Source organism: Trichoplusia ni, chromosome 26 (genome assembly GCF_003590095.1).
Source record: "Trichoplusia ni isolate ovarian cell line Hi5 chromosome 26, tn1, whole genome shotgun sequence".
Classification (NCBI taxonomy): domain Eukaryota; kingdom Metazoa; phylum Arthropoda; class Insecta; order Lepidoptera; family Noctuidae; genus Trichoplusia; species Trichoplusia ni.
In genome coordinates this window covers 738,596-763,451 of record NC_039503.1, presented here as the reverse complement: position 1 = coordinate 763,451, position 24,856 = coordinate 738,596, and the positions used below count along the sequence as shown (strand labels likewise).

The window sequence follows — 24,856 nt, the reverse complement described above, 5'->3', positions numbered from 1 at the left end:
AGACAACTTTGCAATCCCTAAACGGAGTGCCGAATGGAACAGTTGATTGGCCGGGTTCGAGCCCCGCATGTTACAAGTATTTTTGTAACACATATCCATTGCTGTTAAATCCCCAAGAGACAAATATTTTGCTGTAATCAGTTAGATTATTGACGATTTTTGACCTGTTGCTTGTTTCCGACCAGCCTACTCGTTCGTAAAAGTTCAAAACATAATGATTTCCCGCCATTTTCGATCAAAGAGGAATAACTTTTTCCCAAAGACCTTGATAAATTATGCATTTTTTTTCATTCTATACAAAAAAATTGCAATAATTGATTGCTTGTACGATAAAAATATATAACTATATACAAATAACTTGTATTATAAAATTAATATACACCTTTAAAATACTGAATGGTGAATTGAGTGAAAGAATTTCGGATAAAGGCCTTTTGAGCTTAACATGATCTTTAGGACCAGCTTTAACCCAGATTTTGACATTTTTTTAATAATTTATCGATTTAGGACGTTTGAACTATATATAATTAACATTAAGCGTGCATTTTATTTTCTGTTTTATGGAAATTAATTGAAATCCATCATAATGAAATAAAAAAACTGTCAACTTTTGTATGACTAATTCTCGTCCACAAACGACTAAACGGTACTACTTCGTGTATAATTCATTTGCTTCAAGAATACAGCTAAATTACTTTGATACGATCAAATCAAAGATAAACGAACTCGATCAAATCGAATTCATTACATTCTCTTTGAATACAAGGAGTAAAATATTTCGTAGCGTAGAACAGGCTGGCCGGAAACATCAGAAAAGCGCCTCTAGCGGTGACAACCTAAAACACAAATTATTAAAAACGTAATGGTGGCTGCCTGTGGACTATTCCATTGCTGACAACATATTTATAAAACCGAATGAAAACCTTCAAAAACTAATAAATACCCGAAGATTGAAAAAATCGGCCAGGTATGTCGGATTTAGTATGTTTTTTGCTGTTTTTCGATGTAACATTAAGATTTAGATTACTAGGACATCAAAATGGCTGCCTTATGAAGAGAAATAGCTTAGCAGGATAATTTGCTGGCGTATTGATAATGTTTTTTCGTGTATGGTGGCAGTATTTTTGAAATTATTGTCAACTGATAACGATGTAAACATTGATAAACTTCTGTGATAAGAAGAAATATCACGATTTTCATCTTATTTTCTTTTCAATTACATAAGAGAAATGTTTTAGTATTTGTTCTGAATGAACTTACCGTACTAATTGTATAAAATACAACTCCGATAAATCACAAGTAAAACTACTAATTGAAACTAGCGTAAAAGTTGTTAAACTTTCATTTCTCAGTTAGAACAATTAATATTTATGACTGCAAGCTATGTTAAATGGTTTATTAAGTGACCGACACTAACTTTCTTACGTTTTGATAACAAAACACAATGAAATGTTTTATCGAAGCAAAAAATGTGGGAATTAAAAATAACATTCTTTTATAATCTTGATTGTGGCTATAAGTATTTGTTTACTGTTGAGTTACTTGACATAATCCAAGGTTGGGCGCGAATGTTAAATTACTATTGACAAGAAAAGACTTGATAGACAATTTTAAATAAAACATTGGATGGTAATTGCTAAGATTGTAACTTATCATAGAGGCAAGTGTATGCATCACTTGGCCCCTTACAAACCAAATGCTGAATGCAACTTATAATATATGAAACTATTAATTTAGTGTACATATTTATGTTGTGTTATCCTCACCTAGATGTTGGTTACTGAGGCGAAAATTAGCCTATTCTTTTGCCTTTTTGGAGGTTTAAGTCATGTTACAACTGTGACTTTAACTGCTACATAGTTTAGCAGTTAAAGTATTATTTCAGAGATTTGTTTTTTACTTTAGTTTTTTTTATCTTAAGCCAAGGCTCTGTTGTCAGTCTGTATCTTATGAACTGTATAGCTAGCATTTCAAATTGTCACAGATTATGTATGTCTGTTGCCAACTAGAACAAAAAATTATAATGGAAAATTTAAGGAACCAATAAGTGAAGGTTTTTTCCTGTATCCATTTGTAGGGCAAAAATCTATACTTTTTTTTATTATTGTAATAACATTAAAAACCATATATTACCATTAGGTAGTATTACATCAATCATTGAATAAGGGATTTAAACCTGAATACCAATTAAGGATGAGGTGTTGAACATTCTTGCAGTGTCAGAATATATTAATATATTCTTGTACATGTTTCCAGCATGAATCAATGCTGCTTTATATGCAACAACCGCACGGGCCTCTCACTTAGAAATGCGACTAGCCTGTTTGGTGAACATGTAAGTATTAAAATAGACAATGTAATTTTGAATCATAATTAGTTATTCAAAAGAAAAAAATATTTATTCTTTTATGAATAAAGTGAGCGAACAGTTATTCCTGTTGAGGTACTTAAGATAAGGACTCTGATCCACTTAAATGTGTTTGATATACTTTTGGGATATTTTAGTTTTTGATGTTTACCTGGTTACCATGAAAAGAAACGTCAGAAAACCTCAGGGGTTTGCCTTTATACGTAAGATACAGTAGTTTTCATCATTTATGACTGTCATAATATATTTGTATGGATATAAAATTTGATTTAATAATTACAGAACATATTGACATCTGGAAAGCGGATCAGTGAGGTTCTGGGTGAGATAGTGGGCAAAGCGGTCGAGGATAACAAGGTCCACTCCAACATCTTGTGTAAGAAGTGCCACAAGAGCTGCTCCGATTATGACTCCATGCAAGTTAAGTGAGTATATTGTTTGTTTATGTATTTAGGGTTCTGTCATAAAAGGTGAAAATGAAACCCTGTTACTAATGTTCTGCTGTCTGTTAGTCTGTTTGGCACCAGGCTGTATCTCATGAATCATGACAGCTAGACGCTTAAAATTTTCACAGATGATGTATTAGTGTTGTCACTATACTAAAAACTAATAAATATTAAAATTGAAGTTTAGCAACGGTTGTTACGATCATTAATGTGATGTATGACCTTTTTTCTTAAACCGTCGGTACCACAAAATAGATTTGTATTTAATGTTTTTTAATACTCTTGGGTATATAAATGTTTTAATCTAATTCTCTTATTTTCAGATTACAAGCTATAAAAACAGAATTACTAACCCAGTTCAAACTGTCTCTACAAAGTCATAACCTAACTTATGAAGATTATGAGAAGAATGTACAGAATTCTCCACCAAAACCCAAGCCCGCTGTGGGGAAGAAGTTTGTGTTGCCAGCATCAAAATTACAACCTATACCACCGGATTTACTGCTCAAAGTGGGGAAGTTGGCAACACTGTCGAAAAATAATTTGCTTGTGCCTCAGATAAAGGTATTATGGTAACTTATTCAGTTAATAAGTTTCTTTGTGTAGTATTTCTATGAATAATAGAAAAGTTTAGATACCTAATGTCTATTTTTCAGTTGGATGTAATGATTTTGTTATAGACATAATGTTTAAGATAAAAAATTTACTTAACCATTCAGAATGACGCTCTGAAAACAGTTTTTTTTTAGTTTGATATTTTTTTTTCTCTCTTCGCCAAATCTACTGAATTGATCCATGTGTGTGGTGTGGCCCACAAATGCCTGTCCTGAGTCTGGGTCTCTTTCTGCGTGCTTGATTGTTTGTGAACCTCCCACATAAGGATTTAATTCCCTAGTAGAGTTTTTAATAGAATATTTAAAAATAAATAACTCGAATATTTAACATTTCAGCCAATATCAGCATCAACGCTAAACCTCAAAGTAACCGTAGGCTCTTCAGTATTGACTCAAACTATAAAAACATCCACCGCTAAACCAGCAGACAAACAAACAAACGCAGACACAAACATACTGACAACTTTAACTAACTCCTTGAAAGAAGACATGGGAATAACAACTTCTCAAAATAATATGACTCAGAAAAGTTCTATATTAAGTTTCAATGTGGACTCTTTGCCTAAGGATTTTTTGTCTGGATCCCTGACTAAGATAGACTTTAAGAATGAAGAAGAAAAAGTCGAAAACAATGATGAACATAATATGGAGATTGATGAGGGTGAGTCTTTTTATAATTATTTATGAACTAGCTGTTGCCAGTGACTCCGCCCGTTACAAATCAAAAATGATCCCACGGGAACATAAAATCGGGATAAATACTATCCTAACCCTAAGTGGTTATGATTATGACTGCACGGATAGCTGAGTGGTTGAGGTCACCACGCCAAACCCACTTTGCGCGACTTGTCGCTGGTTTCATACCCGCGTTGGACAAGCATTCTTGTAATCTACGAATGCTTGTAATGAATCTGGGTGTTTTTGTGCATGTGAATTCAATGTTAGTAGCCTAGCGACGCAAGTATTAAATTTATTACTTCAGGAATCGCTATAAATGATGAAAGAAAACCCGTTTTTACATTGGCGAGATCCCTTGATAAACAAATTGACATTATAATTTGTTTTGTCGCGAGTCTGTTTCTCATTTAACCGGTTATTTTATTAAATAAATGTTATATTTTATTTTGCAGACTGTTTATCCGTGATGCCTGTAAGTAAAACTGAAAACGGGAACATTGTACTGCAAGTTGAAGATATGCAGGTAAACTTTGTTGTAAGTTTACCAAGATTTAAATAGATCAAGTAGAAATCATTTTAGGTCTGGAAGAATAAGGGGGAGGCCTTTTCCCAGCTGTGGGATCTGATGCAGACGATATAAGAGAAAAGAATATCCAAATAACTACCTAGCTCTTGCTATATCTCCGCCAAAAACTTTCTGATCCAAAAGATATATTTTGGATGAATGGCCACCTCTTTGTGCGAGGTAATAGGCATCCATTAGGTCCTCCAGATCCAGCTAGCAGGCCAAGAAGGAGACGGACGCGTCGTCCTGCGCACCCGTTCTTATGAGGAGTGAGGGGTGGGCTTTTTACACCCATCCCTTGAGAAGGAGTCCAAAGGACTAGAGCCAGTCAGAGTCGCGCAGAGTATGCGCGAGCGATCCCGTGGCTCTGGCTAAAGCAGTAGAAGGGGCCCGGGGTGCGCAGCTCCATAAACTTTGAAGATGAAGAGTAGAGTATCAATACCATCTCCATTTAAATAAAAATAACGGTTTCTCACATTCCAGTCCCAACCGGAGTCATCAACTGAAGTGTCGGAGTACCTCAACGTGGGTCTCCCGTCGTTATCAACAGCTGATGATGAAGACGTGACCGACACACAGAACTACATCCTCGGCAAGCTGCAGATCATGAACGGTGATGATGATGATGATGATGGCCGTGAGTGTACATTATGATGCCATTCAATTTTTCAATTCGAAAGCCTTAATTATTCTCTGATTACAAAAAACTGTTTAAATCGTTTGACTGCATTTGACTAAATGTGACTTTAGTCTTGTACAACAGTTTAACGCTTTATACCAGCCTTCTATCCATCATAACTAATTTAAGCCAGATACGGGAAAATATAAAATTAGTTTGTAAGTTAGAGCAGAACCTTTACCTTTGTCACATTTTAGTCACGTTTCGCTTCGTAATATGGAGTGCTTGGAATATTTATGGAGTTTCTAAATGGTTCCTAACTACGGGAAACTATTTTGTCATAAAACTAGCTGTTGCCCGCGACTTCGTCCCCGTGGGTAGAAGATATAAGCTATGATTCGTACCTGCCCTGTTTTTTTCACATTTTCCATTGTATCTTTGCTATTATAAGTCGCAGCGTAATGGTTTATAACCTAAAGCCTTCCTCGATGAATGGTCTATTCAACACAAAAAGATTTTTTTATTTGGACCAGTAGTTCCTGAGATTAGCGCGTTCAAACAAACAAACTCTTCAGCTTTATATATTAGTATGGATAAATAAAAAAAAACATAATATGATAATGTCTATTATGGAGTAAACCGCGGGGAACAACTAGTATTTTACATTCACATCACCCCATTTAATTGACTTAACTAACTCGACTACACTAATTTACTATCCCCCCACAGACACAATAGTAGTGGACAGTGAAAACGGTTCCATACTCCGCATGATGTCCGGACAGAAATTCATATACGAAGGAGGAGAGATCTCACTGGTCATGCCCGATGAGGACTCGCAGCAGGATGGAGACCAGCTCGAGAATGGGGACAGCCAAGGTAATAGGATAATAATATGCTGTAGGGCAATTGACGGGCCTGTTGGTCTAGTGGTTAGTGACCCTGACTGCTATACCGGAGGTCGTGGGTTCGATTCCCACCCAGGACAAATGTTTATGTGATGAGCATGATCATTTGTTCTGGGTGTAATTTATCTATATTGATGTATTTAGAAATATATAAGTATCAGTTGTCTAGTACTCATAATACAAGCTCTGGCTAGCTTGGGATCAGATAACTGTGTGTGAGTTGTCGCAGGATATATTATTATATAATACCTATACCGTACCGTACCGTAACGACTGTCAAAGGTGTATGAACAACAGCCGGGACCAACAGTTTGTCGTGCCTTCCTAAACACGGATAAGTAATTAATATGGTATGATATTATTTAAATTGAATCGAAATTTTATCGAACTATTTTACCTAAAATAAAAAAAAATCAAACTAAAAGGTCCATCCAATCCGAAATTCTGAGGAAACAAACAAAAACAGACGAATTGTTAACCACCTAATTTTCAATTCGGTTGAATAACACGTTTGCTGGGTCACCGAGTCATCTATAACCTTGTCTACAGATTCGAACGATGAGTCTCAGATCGAGTTGCAAGTGTCCGGCGATGAGGAAACTGCGAATGCTATCATTGCGGCGGCTCAGGAACAAGGTATGTCAACAAAAATCATGACGATAACAATATACACAAAGAGGTTTTGAATCTCAATATCGTAGTTGTACAACGCCATCTACCGTGATTTTAAGAAAAACAATTTTTTAACTTACTATGAATTCAACTAATTGTTTGGGTAAACAGCATACGTTATAATGTTTTGTTTATGTGTCAAAATACACTTTTTATTAAATCGTCAAGATGGTTCTATTTGAACATCCGTTTATGAAATTATTAGAATGCTCAAGGCTCAATTTATACCGCCGCGGAATAGAACGGAATGGAAGTTTTTGTACATCGCGTAATGAACTTTATGTCAAGTGTATAACAAACAAATTAACTAACTCGACTACACTAACTAGTCCTCGCGCATTCTCGAGAATTCTTAGGTTCATTATGCGATGTAAAAAGACTTCCACTTCCTTGTGTCGGTTACAAATACATATTTACTGTGATAATTATTTTTGCACAGTATGCTTTTCCAACCAGCAAGTTATCCTATACCGTAGTAGTTCCGTACACGTGTTCACGTCGCCCAGGCGGCGCCTTCATCAAGGTGGAGTCTGGCGAGATGTTCCGCGTGAAGTCGGTGTCGTCGGCGCCGCGGCCGCCGCTGCGCGTGGTGGCGCGCGAGGCCGGCCGCTACCGCTGTCTGCTGTGCGACAGGAACGGTGGGGGAACACTCAGCAACTTATTAATTCATTCACACTAACTATAATAGCGTAGTAACTTCATTTTTAGAAAAATAGGCCGTTGATTTTTTTTTGTGTTTTATGAATGAATTTCTTTAATTTTACGAAAAAGGCCAAGATAGAGTGTGCAGGATCAGTGGTTCTCGTCCTTGTCGTCCAGATTCAAAAAACACGTTTACTGTGCTTTATAACAAATATATTAAATAACAAAATCGATACGTTATTACATAATGTGTAACTGCTTGCAAGAAGATACGAAGAAGAAAGAGACGAGAGTGTTGCGCAGCACGCCAATAAAAGCGCTGCCGATCATCGACAATCGGATGCATTTTGTCGCAAGATGGCGACACATTACCATTGACACTATCACCGTTACACAAAATGTGTTAGTCCACATTCAGCGTCAATAGATGGCGCGAACATAAAGTATTTGACTAATTCTCAAAATATTAAACTATATAATCCTTTAGCTTCAGACAGATTTCTAAAAAATATTGAATTCGAATATTTAATTTTATACAACGAGGTCCTTCCACTGGCGTCTAGTGGGTAACGATTTATGCCCATCGGTCAGGCTGTGATCTGAACAAAATTATAATTGATCTTATATTATTTATTTACTACATATATAATAATTAATTAACTATATTGTATACCCCACACAGATGCAAGTTCCCCAACACTGGGCGACGCAGAGACCATGATGCGTCATCTGAAGAGCGTCCACGACGCGCGTATCTACATTTGCCAGTTCTGTGGAGAGATCATGAGAAGACGGACAGACTATACCACTCATATAGGTAAGTGGCAAGTTATACTGACCTCCGTGGTCGAGTGGCGTACGCACCGGTCTCAAGGTGTCGCTAGCTCTGAGGTCCCGGGTTAGAGTAAAAATTCACATTTCTACATTGTCTCGGGTCTGGGTGTTTGTGGTACCTTCGTTGTATCTGAATTCCATAACACAAGTGCTTTAGCAACTTACTTTGGGTTCAGAACTGTGAGATTGCCGCATTAAAAAAATAATAATAAAAAATGCAGTTGCTGCAATTGTACATGCAGATGCCGTCTAGACGGAGAGACGGCATAAAGAAGAGCGTCCATGATCACCTTGTTGGAGGTGGCCAACCCGGATGATGTGCCAACTTTCGTGGCTAAAGACCTGCAAAAGCTGTTCAGCTGCAGCAAGCTGTGTCACGTTCGACCACGTCGACGTCACCAAGATCCTTTTTTAGTAAGGCGAGGGAATCCCCATGGACGCCCACTCCCTCGGGGGAGGAAATGGGTAGTGTCAGACCCTTAATGACTGAACCTGAACCACCGTGCTACATCATCCGCGTTTTTGTGTCGGTGTATGGCAATGCATTGCAATTCTTCATTAACCGACCGCAGGCTTCCACCGGCCAGTAGTGTGAGCCCATAGGTCACTTTCTCGTGTTGTGTGGGGGCCGACTTGTAAAGAGCGTCGGCCTCCTCGCTTCATATTGGGACCACAGCCATAGCACTGAATGTGGCCTCCCGCCATTTTCTTCCTGAAGACGAGCCTGTCAGAAGTGCAGTCCACGTTAGAAGTCTCCGAAACAAGCAATGTGCTACAGCAGCCGCGCGCTGCTGTAGTACCAGCTAGTATGTTATATAGTACCCAACCCCTCTCCCCAGCCTCGCACGCGGCTGGGCGGGCGGCGGGCGGGGCAGGCGCGCGGGCCGCCCCGCACCGCTGCGCGACGTGCGGCAAGTGCTACAGCAGCCGCGCGCTGCTGTAGCACCAGCTAGTATGTTATATAGTACCCAACCCCTCTCCCCAGCCTCGCACGCGGCTGGGCGGGCGGCGGGCGGGGCAGGCGCGCGGGCCGCCCCGCACCGCTGCGCGACGTGCGGCAAGTGCTACAGCAGCCGCGCGCTGCTGTAGCACCAGCTAGTATGTTATATAGTACCCAACCCCTCTCCCCAGCCTCGCACGCGGCTGGGCGGGCGGCGGGCGGGGCAGGCGCGCGGGCCGCCCCGCACCGCTGCGCGACGTGCGGCAAGTGCTACAGCAGCCGCGCGCTGCTGTAGCACCAGCTAGTATGTTATATAGTACCCAACCCCTCTCCCCAGCCTCGCACGCGGCTGGGCGGGCGGCGGGCGGGGCAGGCGCGCGGGCCGCCCCGCACCGCTGCGCGACGTGCGGCAAGTGCTACAGCAGCCGCGCGCTGCTGGCGGAGCACGCTAACGTGCACTCGGGCGCGCGCCCGCACGTGTGTCACGTCTGCAGGAAGGCCTTCGCCTCCAAGTACACGCATCAGGCGCATCTCAAGACGCACGCCGTGAGTAACACAATATTATATTCTTCTGCCTATTTTTTTCACACAAAACATTAATTGCTATGCGATCTCCTATCAGCGAAGGCTTGTAATTGGCTCACTGTTGCACAAACTGTTTTTGGGATGTGAGAGGGGGTGAGACTCATGTGTGAGGGGTGTGTGACATGTGTGAGGTGAGTGTGACTCATTTGTGAGGGGTGTAACTCATGTGTGAGGGGTGTGTGACACATGTGTGAGGGGTGTGTGCCTCTCATGTGTGCCATGTGTGAGGAGGGTGTAACTCTCATGTGTGACACGTGTACGGGGGTGAGACTCATGTGTGACATGTGTGCTGGGGGTGAGACTCATGTGTGACATGTGTGAGGTGGTAGTAACTCTCTTGTTTGACATGTGTGAGGGGGTGTGACATGTGTAATGGGTTGAGACTCATGTGTGAGGGGGGGGATGTGAGACTCATGTGTGAGGGGGGTGAGACACATGTGTGAGGGGGGTGAGACACATGTGTGACATGTGTGAGGGGGTGAGAATCATGTGTGTGGAGGGGGGGGATGTGAGACTCATGTGTGACATGTGTGAGGTGGTAGTAACTCTCATGTGTGACGGGGGTGAGATTCATGTGTGTGAGAGGGGTGTGACTCATGTGTGACGGAAATGAGACTCATGTGTGACATGTGTTGCGGGGGTGAGACTCGTGTGACATGTGTGAGGTGGTCGCTACTCTCATGTGGGGGGGGGGGTGTAAGACATGTGTGAGGGGGGTGAGACTCATGTGTGTGGAGGGGCCATGTGAGACTAATGTGCGCCATGTGGGGGGGGGGTAGGACATGTGTGAGGTGGTAGGAACTCTCATGTGTGTGGGGGGGGATGTGTGACTCATGTGTGACATGTGTGGGGTGTGTGACTCTCTTGTTTGACATGTGTAAAGGGTTGAGACTCATGTGTGAAGGGGAGTGACATGTGTAAAGGGGTGAGACTCATGTGTGACATGTGTGGGGGGGAGTGAGACTCATGTGTGACATGTGTGGGGTGTGTGACTCTTTTGTTTGACATGTGTAAAGGGTTGAGACTCATGTGTGAGGGGGTGTGACATGTGTAAAGGGGTGAGACTCATGTGTGACATGTGTAAAGGAGTAGACTCATGTGTGACATGTGTAAAGGAGTAGACTCATGTGTGACATGTGTGGGGGGGGGGCTGAGGCTCATGTGTGACATGTGTGGGGGGGGGGGCTGAGGCTCATGTGTGTGTGGGGGGCGGCTAAGGCTCATGTGTGCGGGGGGGGGCTGAGACTCATGTGTGTGGGGGGGGGGGTGTGAGACTCATGTGTGACATGTGTAAAGGGGTGAGACTCATGTGTGTGAGAGGGGTGTGACTCATGTGTGACATGTGTGAGGGGGTGTGACGTGTGTAAAGGGCTGAGACTCATGTGTGTGGGGTGTGTGACACATGTGTGAGGGGTGTGTGCCTCTCATGTGTGCCATGTGTGAGGGGGGTGTAACTCTCATGTGTGACATGTGTTCGGGGTGAGACTCATGTGTGACATGTGTGCTGGGGGTGTGACGTGTGTAAAGGGGTGAGACTCATGTGTGACATGTGTGAGATAGGTGTTACTTATGTGTGAGAGGGGTGTCACTCATGTGTGACGGGGGTTTTACTGTGACATGTTTGAGGGGTGTGTGACTCTCATGTGTGCCATGTTTGAGGGGTGTGTGACTCTCTTGTTTGACATGTGTGAGGGGGTGTGACATGTGTAAAGGGTTGAGACTCATGTGTGAGGGGGGTGAGACTCATGTGTGCCATGTGTGTGTGGGGGGGGGGGGTACGACATGTGTGACGGGGGTGAGACTCCTGTGTGACATGTTTGAGGTGGGTGTGACTAATGTGTGAGGGGTGTGGTGAGGGCGATTACATATCATGCATTTTCCACTTAAAAAGTAGCCTATGTCGTTTATCAGGCTCTAGAACATCTGCTTAACAAATTTGATTGCTTTCGGTCCAGTAGTTTTGGCGTGAAAGCTGGACAGACAGACAGACAGAGATACTTTCACATTTATAATATTAGTAGGGAAGTATGGGTTGATATTAAAAAAAACAACATAAACAATTTACCTACAGAGCTTCAAAAAATACATTTTCATCCCTGCCAAACTGTCGGGAAACCTGCCCAGAGGATGCTTATTCTTTGAGATTACAGACCAGTCTTCTGATCATTGGTCGACCAAACGCTTTGCGTGCGCCTGGTCCCCATGTCTCGAACGTTTCAACCCCAAACGGCTCAAAAATATAATTACCAACAAGGTTATTATACTTTTGCCCTGGAAATTTTATTATAAACCTACGTTACTTTCACAGTTACGCCCGCGCCCCTACAAGTGCAGTCAGTGCGGCAAGTCGTTCCTGACGCAACAGAATTTGAACCAACACGAGAAAACTCACTCCGGGATCAAAGACTTTGTCTGCAATATATGTAGTGAGTATTTTTTTATCCTTTTTCTTCGTAAACCTCCCTCTCTTAGGGTTTTTAAGTTCGTTTCCTTTATAGAAAAAGTATTTGTGTGATCCGTCAGTTCTTGGCTTGGTTCTTGGTCAGTCTGGGTAAAATCAACATTAAGTAAGTTTGTGCGGTCATAAATTTGATGGGTGATTAATTTTGTTTTTTCTTTGCCTTTATGTACAAGTTTCGCGTGTCCGAGTCGCACTTCATCATAGTTGATCAATTTTAATTATATTTTCTTTTTATAAAATGACTTCCGCATTAAGGAATTTAATACGCGGGGTTTTCACGAATGTTCAAGACAAGCATTCGTGAATCACACAAACGCTTGTCCGACGCGGGGATCGAACTCGCGATACGTCGCGCGTGGTATGTTTGGCTTAGTGACCTCAGCCACTCGACTATCCGTACAATGCAAAATGGCTAGTATTAAGCATATAACGTATTTCTAGATAAAGCCTTCAGTACCCAGCATAACTTGGAGGTCCACGGTGTGGTCCACTCCGGGAACAAGGCCTTTGCGTGCACGGCCTGCGGGAAAGCCTTCGCCAGGCGGGCAGAGCTCAGGGACCATATGCGGATACATACTGGTAAGTGACGTTAATAACGTGGTTTCTGTATATACGATAAAAAACTAGCCTTTGCCAGTGGTCCCGCCCGTCAGAGATTGATCCCACGGAAAAATAAAATTGAGATAAAAATATCTATCCTATGTGTTAGTCCTAGTTATAAACCATCTGTATACCAGATCAGTCCGTTCAGTGGTTGTTGCGTGAAAGAGGAATAAATATCCAAATATGTGGCATATAAAAGTTGATCCTCAACAAACAATCTACAAAAATGGTCTAAGATCATTTTTAATGTTTTATTGGAAAATATATTTGTTTTCTCGATTTTCTGAACATTTTCGCTTATAACTTTTTTTATAGTTTACGTGAAAAAGTTGCTGGACTAAAGTTGTAGTGAATTTAATTTGCAACAAAAATTGGAAATATTTTTTTATCAGAATGGTAGTTTCAGAGACATTCCTTAAAAACCATTTCAATTTCATTCCATTGGACATTTCAACAAATTTCCATTAAAAAAAATTTGACACTTTAATAATAAAATTGCCTCTGCTAGTAAACGCAAACCCAAACGTTTACTAAAAGACGCAATTTTAATGGAATAACAGGTTTTTCAAATTGTTCCCTCCCTCTCACAGGCGAGCGTCCGTTCTCGTGTGAGACCTGCGGCGCCCGCTTCACGCAGCGCTCGAACCTGCACTCGCACCGCCGCGCCACGCACATGGACGACAAGCGCTACGCCTGCACGCAGTGCCCCAAGCGGTTCAAGCGGAGGAGGTCTGTCACCGGGCTTATGTGTTTATTTATTCTATTTTATCTTATAAGCTAATAGGATACACACAAAACGCTTGTAGGATAACAATTTTGGCGTTTTATTTAATAATATTTAGTTTCATATACGGTGTAAGTAGCAAAATCAATGTAATAATATTTTTCACAAGTACAGCAATCATGTCAATAACATTAGAAAAAAAATCGCAATATGACACAAGGATTAAATTCCTTACTGCAGGAATATTTTATAGAAAAAGAGCCATTGGTCGTTCTAGCTACTCGCATGAATATTAACTATCGATACGCAAAGTTTTCCTAAATCTTCAATGACCTCAAGCCAGTCTAGAATTCAAATCTGATTTCTTAGCATTGGCAAGTTTATAATTTTTTTTGCAACACAGATAAAGCTTTAAAATTAATTTATCTATTATGTGTATGTAATGTATGTATGCTATATAATTGGGTGTCTGTCTTTTGTATGTTTGTAAAAACTCCGCGTCATTTATAAGAATACTAGCTGACCCAGCAAACGTTGCTTTGCGGATTTTTTTTTCTAGTTGTATGTATTTTTAATGCCACATTATAAAAAAAATAAAAACAAACAATTTCGTCCAAAAAATAAAATATATTTTTTTAGTGTGGGCAAACCTTAACTCTTAGGGGTATGAAAAATAGATGTTGTTCTATTCTCAGACCTACTGTATACGCATATAAAATTTGGTATAAATCGGTTTAGTGGTTTCGGAGGAGTACGGTAACTAACATCGTGACACGGGAATTTTATATATTAGATAAACTCTAACTCGAAGACATACAATTGAAATTTAATGACGACCTCCGTGGTCGAGTGGCGTACGCACCGGTTTCAAGGTGTCGCTAGCTCTGAGGTCCCGGGTTCGATCCCCGGTCGGGTCAATGTAAAAATTCACATTTGTACATTGTCTCCGGTCTGGGTGTTTGTGGTACCTTCGTTGTATCTGAATTCCATAACACAAGTGCTTTAGCAACTTACTTTGGGTTCAGAACAATGTATGTGATGTTGTCCGCATTTATTTATTTATTTATTATTAATGATTAATATTTGCCCACAGACTACTAGAATACCATATCAAGGCATCGCACACCGGCGAGAGGCCTCTGAAGTGCGAGTTCTGTCACTCGTCGTTCGTGTACCCCGAGCATTACAAGAAACACATCCGGATACACAGCGGGGAGAGACCTTATGTCTGTGAGGTAAGGTCGCTTTTACTACTTACTTTTTTTGGTTGGTTACTGGTTGCTTCACAAACGGTAACTGCTTGCCGTGACGTTATTGCTCACCGTCATGTAAATAAAAGGGAGTTTTTCGCGTAGATCGATCTTATTATCGATTCGGCATTACATAAAAGAAAAATGGCTGGACGTTAGAAATAACTCAGTATAAAATGACGTAATTTTTAAAAAAGTGTGTACTAATGTACACGCGTATTCGTAAGATACTGGATTATGTCATTATTTTTCGAAAACTGACACGGCACTGCTGCTCTACAGAAATTGGTTAAATAAAGTTAACTTAAATAAAGTTTAACAAAAAAAAACATGATTATAAATAATACAAATAATTTTATTTCATTTCATCTATTACTACTGAGATTGGTTGATTTTAAATATTTTAGAAAAATAAATACCAAAATCACACCCAAGTATTAGAAGTACGTTATTGCCATATAAATGATATAAAGCATACCTCAATCTAAAAAAAGGCTATTTTCTCTATAACGAACACCTGTCCATCTTCAATGAATCATTTTATTTACATTACCAACCTCTTCGTACCCAGATCTGCGGCAAGTCGTTCAACTCCCGCGACAACCGCAACACGCACCGCTTCGTGCACTCCGACAAGAAGCCCTACGAGTGCGTCGCGTGCGGCGCCGGATACATGCGGAAACAGCTGCTCTACGCGCATATGAACAGCAGCGTGAGTGTACAACAACAACTGTCTTTTACACGGATAGCCGAGTGGTTGAGGTCACCACGCCGAACCCACTGAGCAAGACGTGTTAAGGGTTCGATCCCCGCAGGACAAGCAATTGTGTGTCCACGAATGCTTGTTCTGAGTCTGGGTGTCTTTGTGACATGATTTGTATGTTCGTGAAACCCCCCGCGATGGAAGGATTAGATTCCTTACTGCGGGAGTCGTTTTTTTTTAAAGAAAGTTGTTATTGATAACTGTGATCGTCATTATCGTGCTAGCCTTTTCCCAACAATGATGTGGTCGGCTTTCAGTCTAACCGGATGCAGCTAGGTACCAGTGTTTTACAAGGAGCGACTTCCTATCTGACCTCCTCAACCTACCTGGGTAAAACGATACCCCTTATTTAGACTGGTTGTCAGACTTTCAAGCTTCTGACTACCTGTAATGACTGTCAAAAATGTATGAATAACAGCCGGGACCCACAATTTAAGTAATTTAACGTACCTTCCGAAACACTGAGGAACTCGTTATGACGATGACGCAAAAGCGAAATAAGATTATTTTTTGTGACCTTTTTATGTAAATTTTTCATTTTCACAGGGTCACTTGGCTGAATCGATAGTTGTCAATCAACCTCGAGTTATAAAAGTATCGGAAAATGTAAGTACTGTTACAATACTTGTAAAATATATTCAAACTAATAATAAAGAGTTTAATAACGGTACCATTTAAGATAATTATACCAATAACCCAATAGTTTTATGTCCATAACATAATAAGTTTTGTAGATGAAGAATGGATGGCCCCTGGTAGATACCCCATCACATTTTAGATTAAAGTTCTCAACAAGGCCTCTGCATGTTGGACCTGTGTCCCCGTGCAAGCCTTTAAAAAGGACCGGTTCTCTTCCCATGAAGTTATCCCGTGCATAAAAAGTGTTTTATTTTGACGAACTTTGGAGATTGATTTCTATGTGAGATTGCACGGATAGCCGAGTGGCTGAGGCTAACGCTATGCGCGATGTGTCGCGAGTTCGATCTTCGCGTAAGACAAATGTTTGTGTTATTCATGAAACCTTGTTCTTAGTGCCTTTGTGCATGTGACTTGAATACTTAAGAAAACCCCCGCGACACAAGGATGAATTTCAAATGTTGTCAATGTTTTTATTTTCTCTTTTCAGAGTGTAGCACAGCCAGAGATTCAGTATGTCGAAGCTAAACCTAGCAATTTTGACTCGGTGAGTGAATTTACTTAAACTAATTAACACGTATTGTATATTCTCAGTCCGTTATACGATAAGGGCCCATTTAGAGATACCATACAAGTTGTAATACATTGTGCAGCCACGCAGCTCGTATGTCTAACGTGATATGTAATCAGCCAGCAATGTATTACACCGTGCACAATATTTCTCGCATAGTTTAAATGGGCCCTAATAGTAAATGTTGCAATAATTTTAATAATAAAATCTGCTTACAGATATTTGAGGCGAGTGAATTGGAAAACAGTGTCAAGTCTGTTGGTAAGTTGATTTTTAATTTTAGTGCTGTAGTCCAAAACACTGTTTAGACGAAAACAGGGTTTTTGACTAAATCGTAAAATTACCTGATAAGTTTTTTAAACTAGAATCTAATAATGTTGCAGTGAAATCAGAAACTGAAACAGCTATAGAAGGAACAAAACTATATATCACAGAAGATAAGAAGATTATTCTACAAGATGGTAAGTTATAAATAAAACATTCTATTTTAAATCATTGGATTATTTTAAGTAATTATCCTATATAAATTAGTATAGAGCTGTCAGTTTAATACAATCCTATTCTCCATGAAGCTGTTAAAAAAAGCTATTTCTTCTTGTAAAGAAATATATATTATGATTAGCAAACCCTGCTAACTTCGCTTTGCAAGGCTCGTTTTTGAATGTAAACCATTAAGAGCGCTAATTAAAAGCAAACAATAATTAGAATATTACCATTAAAATTTGCTTGTTTTGTGTTACAGAGAAAACAACATTGAATTTAATACAAGACAGTGAAGATCCGACCTTATTGACGATACGTAAGTATTAATTTTATTTAAATATAAATGTTTTTATTCCTAGTTGGACTAAAACATACTAGAAACTTTATATTACAGAATAATTGATTAGTTGCATCAAAAATGTCATTATAAAGTCACCGGTACGAAATTCCATTAAAGATGCATGGACCAAAACATTTCCCAATGTTGGGCAAAGTGGCCTTTCTTAAAGAAACAGTTTTTACATTTTAATTTTTCATTACTATTTTTTATTTTTTTCAGACAACATTGATCGGACTGACGGAACGATTTTAGAAGCAGTTGATGCTGATCAACTTGGAGACCAGGCAGAGGTAGTTATTATACTAGTTAAACTAATTTTTGACTGCACGGATCGTTGAGTGGTTGAGGTCACCACGCCAAAGCCACTTAGCGCGACGTATTGCGGGTTCGACCAAATGTTTGTGAAATCCAAGACACAAGGATTAAATTCCGTAATGAGGGATTCGTAGAAAAATAACAATATATTTTGCATAATAAGGCAACAAATAATTATGAAGAAGGTTTCTAAGTTTCACCCAACACGATAATTTTATATATTAGGTTTCAATATCAAATACAAAAAGTTCTGTTTTACCATGGTTTTAGTCAACTTTAGAAAAGATTTTTTTAGGACCAAATATTGTTGCGATTACATCTTCTTATTAAAATCAAGATAACAGTGATGCTGCTATCAAAAATAATATATTCACGAAGAACATACGTTATTTTACAACGATACCGGAGATAAGCGTTATTATTGCATTAAAAAATTGATAATAACCCTTGTTGATTTTGCAAAATAGATAATATCTCCACCAGTTCATTATTAACAACATCATTAAGGAACAGTATGTCTAATAAACTGTTATTTTATCCTTATAGATCGTAGCTAACGACGAGAATGGTGGTATGGTGCGGCTCATACAGATCAAGCTGCCAGATGGGAACAACGGCTGGGTCGCGCTCAACCGATGACAGACAGACATACACGCAGACACTGAAGATCAACATTAATATATCTATATAACATTATTAGTCTTTATACCCTGTCCGTGCTAAGATGACCTTTTTGACAGGTTGTCAAATTCCCCATGAAATGATGCAGTATTTATTCTATTCTGCTATTGATTCAATTTTTTTCTTATTCTACAACTCCACACAACGCCATCTAGTCTCAAACTGAGCGAGGCTTGTATAATGAATACTAGACAACTGATGAAAATACATGTAAATATGTACATACATAATATAGATAAATTACACCAGGATAAAGAACAATTATCGTCATCACACAAACATTTGTTAAGTGTGGGAATCGAACCCAGGACCTCTAGTAAAGCAGTCAGGGCAACTATCCACCAGACCAACAGGCGATTAAATTCAAAATAAAGAAGTCTCTTCTTGGGTAGGGATAGATTGAACATTAATTATAACACATGCTTACTCTGAGTTGGCGATTTTGGATTTCAATTCAAATTCCTCGTGATTTCATGACACAAATGAAATTATGTGTGTGAGTGGTTTAAAAAACTACGAATCATTTTCATAAGATACAGACTTCAAATTTTTAACTCCCTTCGTGTATTTGACACATAAGCAAGTTACATACTCATGCATTTACTTGCAATGACTGCACGGACAACCGAGTGGTTGAGGTCACCACGCCAAACCCACTGTGGGAAGTGTCGCGGATTCGATCTCCGCGTAGGACAAACATTTGTGTGATTCACAAATGCTTGTCCTGAGTCTGGGTGTCTTTAAATTGTGCATTTGAACGTCTGTGAAACCCTCCGCGACACAAAGCTTGAATTCCTTAGTGCGGGAGTCGATTTAAAAAAGAAACGAAAATAATTCTTAATTGTTTCCAGCCACCATTTATATTTATACAATAATTTACTATATTCGAAATGTATGAGATTGAAATTGTTGAATGGAAATGAAAATTCCGTTGGATGCAGGTGGCAACGAACCGGTCGCGCTGGAGAAATTATGGAGAGGCCTACGTCCAGCAGTGGACTGCTATAGGCTGAGATGATGATGATGATGATGAAATGAAAATTTCATACATTTTAGGTTTTGTATAAATTACTCGCCTAAGAATACTTGTGGCAACTTCCATAGTCTAAAATTGCCAATATAGGTACATGAAGTATTTAACTTAATATAAAAATACAGGAGTACTCTGTTCTTTAAAATAATTAATTAAAAACTAGTTAATATAGACTGAGTAACGAGTATTTCATTATGTTGCTGTTTAGGCATTTTGTATAAATAAATAAATATAGTTAATTTCACATATAATAGTTCAAATTATACCAATTTCAATAAGCATTTAAAATTCGAATTAAGTAGTTTATTTCCAACTAGCTTTTAGCCCGCGGCTTCGCCCGCGTCGAGGTCGGTTATATCGCGTTTCCAAGAGTCCGGGATAAAAACTACCCTATGTCCTTTTTCAAGGTCTACTCTGTCTCTGTACCAAATTTCATTAAAATCAGTTCAGGGGTTTACACGTGAAAGTGTAACAGACAGACAGAGTTACTTTCGCATTTATAATATTAGTAGGGATGTTAAATATTTAATAACATTATTAATGATATAGTTATCAAGAAATAGTACTTACTATGGTCTAGTCTGTTTATTTTGACTTTAGTACTAATTTAATTTCCATAGTTATTTTAATATGGATGGATGTTAATTTGTGTATTGATCGATGTTACTAGCTCCTATGGGTTTATTGAAGCTTATATTTCGCTTGTAACTTAACATTCTATTAAATAAAATAATATAATATTCAACTTTCACACATGGCCATCTATTCTCAAACTAAGCAATGATTGTAAAATGGGATTCTCGACAAATGATTAGACTGCCTTCCTCTGGGGTTTAGGCAGCCGTGATGAGTCCGTTTTACAATGATCCTTTTGACAGATCGTAAAATTGGCCAAAATGTGTAGGACCAATATATAACTGATTCGTTTTCAAATGAAATACGATTAACAGTATTTTCTAATGTTGTCAGAATAGTAACATCGGTCAGTTCTCAAATCTGTATAGCGGTGCTTATGAGGCTCATTCGCAAAATTACTACAGGTAGCAAAATGTCCCTTTCGCGAAATGTTTCTTTCGATTTTGACAAAATCACTTTGCGAATGAGCTTATAAATTGTAGTTACTAAGTAGTTAGTAAAATATTGTTTTTGTAAATATAATGTATTGTGATGTTGAGTAAAACGGAACGTTTTATTTGAGAAATAAAGACTTTATTAGTACTAAAGTGTATTATTTTCTTATACACCGTGATTTTTTAGTCATCTTACAAAAGCAGCCCAGTTTATGTATCCAACGACTAGAACACGTTCATGATAAAAAAATAGGTATTTATGAGATTTGAAATATGATGCAATTCGTAGTTTTTTAGAAACACAGCTCTGTTGCGAGCGCGGTCCGAGCCTTGTTACAATGGTGAGGGGCGCGTGCGGCGGCGTTTTTATCATTTTTAAGAGTATATTTCAGATTTCTCTTGTTTAATTTTCTTCATACTTATTATCTTAGTTGATGATAAAAAAATTATAATCGCGCCTAGGGGTATTTTACGTCGGATACATGAACTGGGCTGCTTTTGTAAGACGACTAAAATATCACCGTGTATTGTTCTGTTTACAAAATTATTTATTTAAGTTTTTAATGCAAACAAAAGGATTATGTAGAGAAAAAGAACTGGCGAAAAAATAATAATGTTAAAGCAGTAAGCTTTCTCTGAGTAAACTCTGCATTTATAAAGTATGCAAATCCAATGCACCAAATGCAAGCATCCAAATTGAAGTATTCTTGATGATGAGAGTTAGAGCCCATGATGTGGGGGGGGGGGGGGAGACACTCCTGTGTGACATGTGTGGGGGTGGTGCGACTCATGTGTGGGGGGGGGGGGTGAGACACTCCTGTGTGACATGTGTGTGGGGGTGGGTGAGACTCATGTGTGACATGTCTGTGGGGGGGTGAGACACTCATGTGTGACATGTCTGTGGGGGGGTGAGACACTCATGTGTGACATTTATTTATTGAATAGAATAGAACGGTAAAAACTAGAGATGCGCCGAATAACTATTCGGTATTCGGCGTATTCGGCAATTTTTTCACTATTCGTATTCGGCCGAATTATTCGGTTTCGTGCCGAATATATTCGGTTCTTTTTTTCTCCGCCACATTACCCGATGTAGAACTAATAGATATAACTTATTCTGTTATAAGTCTACGAAATACTATGAGCAAATAAACTTTAACTCACTGTTTATTTTTAACCAAAAATTAACATATTTATTTCTTAAACAACCACATTTTTCTTACAACTTTATAGTCAATATTTATTTTAATTTCAAAAACGCTTTAATCAGTTTTTAATCATAAATTATACTTTTAGACCTCCAAGCAAAATATTTCAACCATAGAATAGAATAGAATATTCTTTATTGTACACCATGGAATTACAGCAGTGATTCTTAATACATACAATGTTAGGGTACAATGGCGATCTTATCGCTAAAAGCCAGACAACCTTTGGATAGAACAAGATAATAATCCCTACAATTCCCTACTAATTTTATAAATGCGAAAGTAACTCTGTCTGTCTGCCTGTTATGCTTTCACGTCTAAACCACTGAACTGATTTTAACGAAATTTGGTACAGAGATAGAGTTGACCTTGAGAAAGAACATAGGATAGTTTTTATCCCGGACTTTTGAAGAGTTCTCTTGGAAACGCGATATAACCGACCTTGACGCGGGTGAAAAGCTAGTAATATTTATTTCTGAAACTAACAGTTAAAACTTAAAAAATATCATTTTTTTAAATGTTTAATCTTGCGGGCGGCAAGTAAGGACATGTTGAAACCTGTATACGCGAGGTTTAGGCGTTTAGGCGAGGCAATTTTGAACCGAATAGTTCGGCCGAATATTCGGTTCGGTAAACTTTAAACCGAATAGTATTCGGCATTCGGTTATTCGGTGAAACCACTATTCGGCGCATCTCTAGTAAAAACCAATTACACTACTCATATACACATAAAACATAACTTATCAACATCAGTAACTTATATCTAATCGGTACAACATACGAAATTTAAATATAAATTGAAGATACAAGGAAATACAAGAAAAAAATAAAATAATATCAGATAACACAAATTTACAATAAAAAACAATAATAATGAGAATTATAGTACACAGCACTCATACATCTCGCGCACAGAACCTCAAGCATTCCGACAAAAACAATCCTCGGCCACTCGCAAACACGTCACACTCTGGTTTGAAATCCAGGAATTGGTTTAGTAGTTTAAGGGTACGAGGTATAGGGGAGCTAGCTCTGCTGACGGTCCTGCATTGTGGTACTGCAAACAGATGATGTTTGCGATTGCGGCAGTAATTATCGGGAGCAAAAATACAAAGGAGTTGATTGTGTATGTCTGGCGCGACAATTTCTCCATGAATGATTTTGTATGCAATCAACAGTTGTTGCATTAATCGCCGTACTTCAAGAGAGTTGTAACCTAATGTGCCCAGTAAAAAGAGAGTTGGATATAGATATGGGTAATAACCGTGAACACGCTTGTACAGGTATCTTAGGAAAGCCTTCTGCACCTTTTCTATAAGTAGCACGTACTTGCTCTCATATGGGTTCCAAATGGCAGCACTTGACTCCAATTTACTCCGTACAAGCGTATTGTACAGTAATTTAATAACATGTTGACTACGAAAATCACGAGTATTTCGAAGTATGAATCCAAGGCGACGAAAAGATTCTTTAGCCACTAATGCCATGTGATCATGGAAGGTAAGCTTTTGATCGAATGCGACGCCCAAATCTTTTATTTCCATAACTCTTTCAATTGTGCTTTTGCCTAATTTATAATCAACATAAATTGGGCATCGCATGCGACCAAAAGTCATTACACGACATTTACTGAAATTAAACTCCATTTTGTTTAATAGACCCCAGTTATATATAGCATTTATGTCATCTTGGAGAGCTAAACAATCAGCATTTGATTTTATTTCCATAAATATTTTTAAATCATCGGCATACAGGAGGCACCTAGCGTGCTTGAGAACTGTGGGAAGGTCGTTTATCATTAATAGGAAAAGCAAAGGTCCCAGAACTGATCCCTGACTTACCCCAGAGCGAGTGTGGTATGGGTTTGATTCGTAGACCCCCAACTTCACGAATTGCTGACGATCACGAAGGTAATTGGCGAAGAATCTTAAAAGTTTCGGCGAAAATCCAGCACAACCCAGTTTGGAAAGCAAAATATCATTATCTACTCTGTCGAACGCCTTTTTATAATCAAAGTATAAAACGTCGACTTGACAGCGACGGTCGAGGCTGGACGAGATATAGTCGACAAGAGTAAGCAGATTAGTGTCTACTGATCTTTTGGGTCTGAACCCGTGTTGTTCGTTTGATAGAGCGATTTCTACTTGATCCAAAATTATTTTATGCAAGGTGTTCTCAAAAACCTTGGACAAAGTGGGAAGAATTGCTATAGGGCGGTATTCTTCGACATTACTTTTATTACCACTTTTAGGGATCGGGGAAACTCGGGGAAGACATGTGTGGGGGTGGGTGAGACAGCCATGTGTGACATGTCTGTGGGGGGGTGAGACACTCATGTGTGATATGACATGTGTGGGGATGTGAATTTCTCCGTGTTGGTTGTGGCAGGGTGGGTGTGTGGCACTTTTAAGTGAGGGCCCCAGCCTTTATTGTTAGAAAATAGAAAGTCTGACAACCAGTCTTAGGTTCAGGTCTGGGTTAAATCTTGGTGGGAATTTTTATTTTTGGGACTTTTCAATAAAACAACCTGTATTAGACATCATTTTTATAATACATCGGATAAAATAAAAACTATTAAAAAACAGATCACAATGAATTAATGACATGAATGAAAAAAGCGAATACTTAATTAAAAAATTTTTATTTGCAGACATAAAGTACATAATATATGTCAGTACATTTCACAGTAAAACTATACAATTTTTGTATTTTTTGATTGAGTATCCTATTGTTTCAGAATGAAATTAATCTCACACATTTAATTAGGCGACACGAAATTAATAGTACGAGTTGCAAGCATTGATTTACATATAATAAAACCGATCAAGTATATCGTAAAAAATGTCT

At 39.0% G+C, this 24,856-nt stretch overlaps 1 protein-coding gene across 1 annotated transcript; it reads left to right on the top strand.

Annotated features, from left to right (window-relative positions):
- The first annotated feature begins 814 nt into the window (after window positions 1-814).
- LOC113505707 lies at window positions 815-18,713 on the top strand. The gene is made up of 26 exons (XM_026888514.1): window positions 815-967; window positions 2,257-2,335; window positions 2,651-2,793; window positions 3,138-3,378; window positions 3,765-4,089; window positions 4,559-4,641; window positions 5,155-5,308; window positions 6,020-6,169; window positions 6,748-6,834; window positions 7,377-7,508; window positions 8,195-8,329; window positions 9,186-9,288; window positions 9,332-9,407; window positions 9,458-9,832; window positions 12,180-12,297; window positions 12,774-12,911; window positions 13,526-13,664; window positions 14,753-14,894; window positions 15,481-15,621; window positions 16,219-16,278; window positions 16,799-16,855; window positions 17,098-17,140; window positions 17,263-17,340; window positions 17,622-17,678; window positions 17,922-17,992; window positions 18,564-18,713. The coding sequence occupies exons 2-26, from the start codon at window positions 2,258-2,260 to the stop codon at window positions 18,654-18,656; spliced, it is 3,219 nt and encodes a 1,072-aa protein (XP_026744315.1). The 5' UTR covers window positions 815-967; window position 2,257; the 3' UTR covers window positions 18,657-18,713.
- Window positions 18,714-24,856: the final 6,143 nt, after the last annotated feature.

Coding starts and splice junctions, on each gene's coding strand:
- LOC113505707 (XM_026888514.1), top strand. CDS start 2,258: ATGAATCAATGCTGCTTTATATGCAACAACCGCACGGGCCTCTCACTT. Junction 8,330..9,185: donor AGACTATACCACTCATATAG/GTAAGTGGCAAG, acceptor CCCTCTCCCCAG/CCTCGCACGCGGCTGGGCGG. Junction 13,665..14,752: donor AAGCGGTTCAAGCGGAGGAG/GTCTGTCACCGG, acceptor ATTTGCCCACAG/ACTACTAGAATACCATATCA.